Raw genomic sequence first — 8100 nt, forward strand, 5'->3', positions numbered from 1 at the left:
TGCACGCCTCCCCTGAGGTCCCAGGCCTGGGGTTCTCTGACTTGAGAGAAGAAGGAGCCGCAAGCTCTCCCCTCCCGCATGCCAGCGCTCTGGGGAGTCGCCTGACGTGGCAGCCCCAGGACCCTCTGCGTGTTCCAGGGAGGCGCAACTCTGGGTGTGCGACCCCTGAGCTTGCTGGACCAGGAGATCGGACTCAGCTGGGGAGTGGGACCTGGGGGAGGCATCTTCCATGCTGCTGCAGTCCAGAGCAGAGCGGGGGAGGGAGATGGTGTATTTGGGCCGAGCCACACTCCTGGGGTCCCCAGAAGTCCGGCTGGGCCAAGCTTCACTCTGCCCCAGCTTTTCCCTGCCGCCCCTGCAGGGGTCCTGTGGACTCCCCAGGAGGCATCAACACCAAACTGGCCTTATCTCCTCCATCAGTGGTCGGGTTCTCTGTCTGTTCGAGAGTTGGCATCTCCCACTGCGCTCTGAGGGCACCCCAGATAGCTTAGTCCCTGGGGCCCCTCTTAGGGACCAGGGTAAGGGGAAGAGTCCTCTCTCCATTTCAGATACGCAAAGAACCTGGAAGGGACAAAGAGGACCGCTAGAAAGCCAGGTGCAGTGGCTCACACCTGCAGTCCCAGCACTGTGGGAGGCTGAGGAGAGAGGACCGCCTGAGCCCAGGGGTTCCAGACCAGCTTAGGCAACTTGGTGAGACCTTGTCTCTACGATAATAAAAATAAATGAGGTGGGCATGCTGGTGCGTGCCTGTAGTTCCAGTTACTTGAAAGGCTGAGGCAGAGGGATGACCTGAGCCCAGCAGGTTGAGGTTGCGGTGGCCATGATCGTACCACTGCACTCCAGCCTGGGTGACAGAGTGAGACTCCAACTAAAAAAAAAAAAAAAAAAAATACCCTTTGGGTTTCCCAGCGGTCCCCAGGGGATGGCTCAGTCATCTAAAGAGAGGGTGAGGAGAGAACACTCCAAGCTACCTCTGTGCAGACACATCCTTAGAGAAAGAGTAAGAACTGTCCCTAGCTGGCTCGGTGGCTCAGCCTGTAATCCCGCGCCTTGAGAGGCTGAGGTGAGTGGATTGCCTGAACCCGCGGGTTCGAGACCGGCCTGGGCAACTTGGCGGGACCTCATCTCTACAATAAACCAAAAATGAGCCGGGCGTGGTAGCGCGCACCTGTAGTTCCAGCGACTTGGAAGCTGAGGCGGAGGATCACCGGAGCCCAGCAGGGCAAGGCTGTGGTGGCCGGGAGTGGCCACTGCACTCCAGTCTGGGTGACGGAGTGAGACTCCAACTCAAAAAAAAGAAAAAAAAGAACGGTCCCTGATATAGTCAAGAGGGAACGAACATGGCTTTCAGCTCAGGTGGGCCTGGGTTCAAATCATTAGCAAACGACCTAATTTTCCTCATGAGAAAATGAGGTCTCGAACCCCTCAAGTGCTTCCATGAGCCCTGACACATAGTAGGGCTCCGCAGATGCTTGAGATCACCCTCCTCAACTTGACTGTCCTTTGCTATGAAGGTTATCTGAGATCATGCCATGTACGCAGAAACACTTTTTTTTTTTCGAGTCAGAGTCACACTCTGTCCCCCAGGCTGGAGTGCAGTGGCACGCTCATGGCCACCACAGCCCCCGCCTGCTGGGCTCAGGTGAGCCTTCCGCCTCAGCCTTCCAAGTAGCCGGAACTCCAGGACACGCCACCACGCTGGGCCAATTTTTTGATTTATTGTCGCAATGAGGTCTTGCCATGTTGCCCAGGCTGGTCTCGAACCCGGAAACTCAGGAAATTCTCTCGCCTCTGCCTCCCAAAGTGCTGGGATGACAGGCGTGAGGCACCGTGCCCGGCTCAGAGACACACTTTCCATGAAGCCGATGGCAACCAAGCTTCAGGGCTCCTCGGTGGCAGGGATCCCGTCCACGGCTCTGCATCTAATTTCGTATGTGTAGTTTTGTCGAGCTTGAAGAGGGCCTGCTCGAGTTTTCTAAGCCTGAGTGTGCACTTAGTACAGGATGGGAGTGGATGGGTGAATGAGGCAGTGGACAGGTAAGGAAGGGGAGAGGGACCATGGGGGTGAAGCCGGCTAGATGGTGGCCCTGAAGGTAGGAAGGGGATAGTACTCACCCTGGAAGAGGGGGCAGATCTTCCTCCAGGCCGTGACGCTCCCTTGGCTCGTGTACTGGCCCAGTGCCACCTCCAGGAAGAACACCGGGATGCCACAGGCGAAGAAGAAGATAAAGTAGGGAATGAAGAAGGCTCCTGAGGAGAGAGGGAAAGAGAGGCGGGGCTGAGCCACAGCCCTGGGCTCTCCTCAGCCTCCAACCTTTCAGTTCTGCCTGCCCCCCAAAGACCCACTCCCCAGTGCCCCCTGTTTATCTCCCTCCTGACACCACCCAAGGGTCCAGGGCGGCTTCCTGCAGTTCTGTGTGCTGCCGAGGGTTTGGCACCAAGGGGAATTTTGTGATCTGAGTCCTATGTGGGATAAGAAAGCCCTTCGAAGGGAAACTAATGAAAATGTAAGTGGAAATCCTAATCGATGCAGTATTTGTTTTCTTCGTGTGCTTTACAAATCTAGCCAGTGTATTATTTTTGGAACAGAAACGTGTTCTGTATAATTTGATATGCGTATTAAATGATCGGGTTGGGTGCATTTTAGAGAAAAACAAACAAAAACACCTTGGAAATATTCTTTTCCCACTAATGATTTTTGGAGGGTGGTTTTCCTCCACCAGCCTCTGATCTGAACTGGACTCCCGGCAGAGAAGGCCACCGTGCGATTAGGCGCTTTCTACAGGTGCCAGAGGCAGGCCAGGCCTCCAAACATCCAGAAAATGGTAGGAGAATGAACTCCGAAGGCAAGTCCCACCCAGGAAACCCACTCCAGCTGGAGCCACTGAGGCATATATCTACCCTGCCTCCAAGCCCATCTCTGGGTGACTGGATCATTGTTTATTGCACAGTAACTCTAAATGCTTCACCAACACCAAAACCTTTGCCAGACAGCCTCCCACGGGTTAGGGACTATTGTTACTCCCTTTTACAGATGAGAAAAGCAAGACCAGTTTAAAGAGACACAAATGGGCCGGGCTCGGTGGCTCAGCCTGTCATCCCAACACTTTGGGAGGCCGAGGCGAGTGAACTGCTGGAGCCCGCGGGTTCGAGACCAGCCCGGGCTACTTGGCGAGACCTGGTCTCTACAATAAATCAAAAAAATTAACTGGGCATATTAGCGCCTGTAGTTCTGGCCACTTGGAAGGCTGAGGCAGAAGGATCGCCGGAGCCCAGCAGGTCGAGGCTGGGGTGGCCGGCCGTGAGTGTGCCACTGCCCTCCAGCCTGGGCACCAGAGTGAGACTCCAGTTCAAAAAGAATAAAATAAAGTAAATAAAGAGTCACCAATGAGGAAACAGAGGCACAAACCGAGGTCGCCTGATCTGATCTGTGCTCTTGACCACTACGTTACAAGCCTCTGACGTCATCCACATTATTTGCAGAAAAAAATAGAAAGCACCATGGAAAAGGTATTGCCTATCCTTCTAGATGCCCTGTCCGCACTCACACACGTTCCTGTTTTGCAAAAATGAGAACCTGCCATCCATTACTTGATAACAATTTAAGAAACGCATATTCTGAGCCTCCTCATATCCGTGAATGCATGTGTGCACCATCCTTTTGAACGCTGCGTAGTCCTCCGCCATCTGCATCTGTCACTGTGTATTTCGTCAGTATCTCATCATTGGCCTTCTCAGGCGTTTCATTAGAAACTGCTGTGGTGAGCCGGGCGCGGTGGCTCATGCCTGTCATCCCAACACTTTGGGAGGTGGAGGTGAGAGGATTGCCTAGGCTCAGGGGTTCAAGACCAGCCTGGGCAACCTGGCAAGACCTTGTCTCTACAGTAAATCAAAAAATTAGCTGGACGTGGTAATGTGTGCCTGTGGTTTCAGCTACTTGGAAGGCTGAGGTGGAAGGATCGCCTGAGCCCAGCAGGTCAAGGCTGTGATAGCCATGAGTGTGCCACTGCACTCCAGCCTGGGTGTCAGAGTGAGACCCCGAATCAAAAAAAAAAAAAGAAATTGCCACGGTGAAGGGCACTGTCTGTGTCCTTGTGCTCTTGTCTAATTTGCACCTTAGTACACAATTTCAGTAGAAGAATTGCTGAGTCAAAAGCATGAATTTCTCTCTCTCTCTCTCTCTCTCTGTCTCTCTCTCTCTCTCTCTCTCTGTGTGCGCGTGTGTGTGTGAAAATATTCATAACATAAAACATTTCTTTTTTTTTTTTTTTGAGTTGGAGTCTCACTCTGTCGCCCAGACTGGAGTGCAGTGGCCGCTCCCGGCCACCACAGCCTCAACCTGCTGGGCTCCAGCGATCCTTCCGCCTCAGCCTTCCAAGGAGCTGGAACTACAGGTGCGCACTACCACGCCCAGCTAATTTTTGATTTATTGTAGAGATGAGGTCTCGCCAAGTTGCCCAGGCTGGTTTCGAACATGTGAACTCAGGCAATCCCCTCTCCTCGGCCTCCCAAAGTGCTGGGATTACAGGCTGAGCCACCGAGCCCAGCCTTAATTTTTTAAATTTTTTTACTGTAGAGACAAGGTCTTGCGAAGTTGCCCGGGTGGGTCTCGAACCCGCGGGCTCAGGCAATCCCCTCTCCTCGGCCTCCCAAAGTGCGGGATTACAGGCTGAGCCACCGAGCCCAGCCTTAATTTTTTAAATTTTTTTACTGTAGAGACAAGGTCTTGCGAAGTTGCCCGGGTGGGTCTCGAACCCGCGGGCTCAGGCAATCCCCTCTCCTCGGCCTCCCAAAGTGCGGGATTACAGGCTGAGCCACCGAGCCCAGCCTTAATTTTTTAAATTTTTTTACTGTAGAGACAAGGTCTTGCGAAGTTGCCCGGGTGGGTCTCGAACCCGCGGGCTCAGGCAATCCCCTCTCCTCGGCCTCCCAAAGTGCGGGATTACAGGCTGAGCCACCGAGCCCAGCCTTAATTTTTTAAATTTTTTTACTGTAGAGACAAGGTCTTGCGAAGTTGCCCGGGTGGGTCTCGAACCCGCGGGCTCAGGCAATCCCCTCTCCTCGGCCTCCCAAAGTGCGGGATTACAGGCTGAGCCACCGAGCCCAGCCTTAATTTTTTAAATTTTTTTACTGTAGAGACAAGGTCTTGCGAAGTTGCCCGGGTGGGTCTCGAACCCGCGGGCTCAGGCAATCCCCTCTCCTCGGCCTCCCAAAGTGCGGGATTACAGGCTGAGCCACCGAGCCCAGCCTTAATTTTTTAAATTTTTTTACTGTAGAGACAAGGTCTTGCGAAGTTGCCCGGGTGGGTCTCGAACCCGCGGGCTCAGGCAATCCCCTCTCCTCGGCCTCCCAAAGTGCGGGATTACAGGCTGAGCCACCGAGCCCAGCCTTAATTTTTTAAATTTTTTTACTGTAGAGACAAGGTCTTGCGAAGTTGCCCGGGTGGGTCTCGAACCCGCGGGCTCAGGCAATCCCCTCTCCTCGGCCTCCCAAAGTGCGGGATTACAGGCTGAGCCACCGAGCCCAGCCTTAATTTTTTAAATTTTTTTACTGTAGAGACAAGGTCTTGCGAAGTTGCCCGGGTGGGTCTCGAACCCGCGGGCTCAGGCAATCCCCTCTCCTCGGCCTCCCAAAGTGCGGGATTACAGGCTGAGCCACCGAGCCCAGCCTTAATTTTTTAAATTTTTTTACTGTAGAGACAAGGTCTTGCGAAGTTGCCCGGGTGGGTCTCGAACCCGCGGGCTCAGGCAATCCCCTCTCCTCGGCCTCCCAACGTGCTGGTATGACAGGCTGAGCCACCCAGCCTGGCCAACATAAATCATTTCTAAGAATGCAGCTCTGTGGCATTAAGTCCATCCACAATGCCGTGTAACCATCACCACCATCCACCGCCAGAACATTTTCATCTTCCCAGACTAAAACTCTGAGTCAAAAGGCATGCATTTCTCTCTCTCTCTCTCTCTCTCTCTCTCACCATGAAACCCTAACTCCCCCTTCCTCTCCCTCAGCCCCTGGCAACCACAATTCTACTTCCTGTCTCTGCGAATTCACCTCTTCTAAGCAACTCATGTAAGTGGAGTCCTGGGGAATTTATCCTTGTGGATCTGGCTTACTTCACTTAGCGTGTCTTCAAGATTCATTCACGTCATAGCACTGATCAGAATTTCCTTCTTTTCTCAAGACTGAATACTATTCCCCTGCATGCATGTACATTCTGTTGATCCTTTCACCCGCTGATGGACATTTGGGTGGTTTCCATCTTTTGGGCAAGCACATTTTTTCCAAGGTCTTTGTCGCACATTTCCAAATTACTCTTTCTAACTCTAGTGCCCATCTGCCTTCCTGATAGCAACATGTGAGAGCAAAGGAAGAAGATTTGTGTCTTCTGGGACCTAGGGAGCCACAGCAAGCCAGAAGTCCTTTTGAACCCTGTGTTTGCCTGTCCAACCTGAGGAATACTGGAGCACCAGTAAACACATCACTGACTCAGAGCGGCTTGGATGGTTCCAGGGGTCAGGCTGAAGAGACGTGACCAGACACCACTTTAAGGAAGTCTATGGGGACACGTGGCCCATAGGACCCCCACCCACCAGGGCATGGAGGTCCTTCCCTTTAAAAAAAGGCTTCAATTCTGGCCTTGGAACCTGGACTTCTGCTCCGCAGAAGATGGGGTGACCTCAGGAGGCTTCGATCTGGGCCTCCCTCAGGCTGGGAGGGAGGGTAACAACAGGCCTGGACTTTTGAGGGGCAGAGTAAGAGACTGGGTGAGCACAGGGGCATCCCCCATCCTGCGCTGTCTCCCTGGTTCTCAACACACAAATGCTGCAGACGCCCTCCCCTCCAAACACCTTATCAGATCCTTGCTTTGGGAGGTCACTGTGGTCCATAACCTCTTGGTGTCTGCCCAGGCTGCAGACACGAGCAGCCTGAAGATGTCCCAGGGGAGTCTTTGCAGACAGGGTGCCCTGAAGCTTGTGGTTAATTTAAGATCTCTCTCCCTGGCCAGGCACGGTGGCTCACACCTGTAATCCCAGCACTTTGGGAGGCTGAGGCGGGAGGATCACTTGAACCCCGGAGTTTGAGACCAGCCTGGGCACTATAGTGAGACCTCGTCTCTACAAAAAATAAAAATAAATTGGCTGGGTATGATGGTATGCACTGGTAATCTCAGCTACTGGGAAGGCTGAGGTGGAAGGATCATCTGAGCCCAGCAGGTCGAGGCTGTGGTGGCCATGAGTGTACCACTGCACTCCAGCCTGGGGACAGATTAAGACCCCACCTCAATCAATCAATAAATTACTAAAATCTCCCTCCCTGTCCCTGAGCTATGCCTTATCGTCTCTGTCATGTGCTCCTTCCTGAACCACTAACAATCCAGACAATCAGAATTCCATCAAGTTCTCTTTTGAGGGGAACCATTTTTGGGGGATGGCCACGATTAGTGACTCTCCTCTTTTCCATCACCAAAGACCACATTAGACCCATCATCTTGTTCCTATTTTTTGTCTTTTGAAAGATTTTTCTCTACAGAAATGTGTTTACTGATTAATAATCAACTGATTTTCCTCCATATGTTCATAAAAACCATCTACAAGGCCGGGCACGGTGGCTCATGTCTATAATCCCAGCACTTGGGGAGGCCAAGGCGAGAAGATTGCCTGAGCCCGCGGGTTTGAGACCAGCCTGGGCAACTTGGCGAGCCCTCATCTCTACGATAAATCAAAAACCAAAAATAACAAAATCATCTATAGCTGCCAGTCAGGGTTTATGGTCAGCTTGCGTTTAGCCCTGGTATCACAACAAATGAGTATAATTCTGGCCTAAAGAAAAAAAAGCGACGTCTGGGTTAGTCTGTGATGTTGCATTCCCACATAAATTAGGTTGTCAGAAACAAGGAAACTAATTCCTAGTCATTCTTTTTTTTTTGAGTCCCAGACTGGAGTGCAGTGGCACCATCATGGCTTGCCACAGCCTCGACCTCCTGGGCTCAGGCAATCCTCCCGCCTCAGCCTCCTAAGTAGCTGGTATTATAGCATGTGCCATCACACCTAATTTTTTTTTTTGGAGTTAGAGTCTCACTCCGTCGCCCAGACTGGAGTG

General features: G+C 52.4%; 1 protein-coding gene across 1 annotated transcript in view; it reads right to left on the reverse strand.

Moving 5' to 3' along the window:
* The window catches only part of SLC6A12 (solute carrier family 6 member 12), a 36089-nt gene that overhangs the window by 19966 nt on the left and 8023 nt on the right, over positions 1-8100 (reverse strand). Inside the window, exon 3 of the mRNA XM_008060191.1 lies at positions 2116-2250. Coding sequence (XP_008058382.1) covers positions 2116-2250 — 135 coding nt within the window. The remainder of the gene's footprint in view (positions 1-2115; positions 2251-8100) is intronic.

Source organism: Carlito syrichta, unplaced genomic scaffold (assembly GCF_000164805.1).
Source record: "Carlito syrichta isolate Samal-C Ts95f unplaced genomic scaffold, Tarsius_syrichta-2.0.1 Scaffold304555, whole genome shotgun sequence".
Lineage (NCBI taxonomy): Eukaryota > Metazoa > Chordata > Mammalia > Primates > Tarsiidae > Carlito > Carlito syrichta.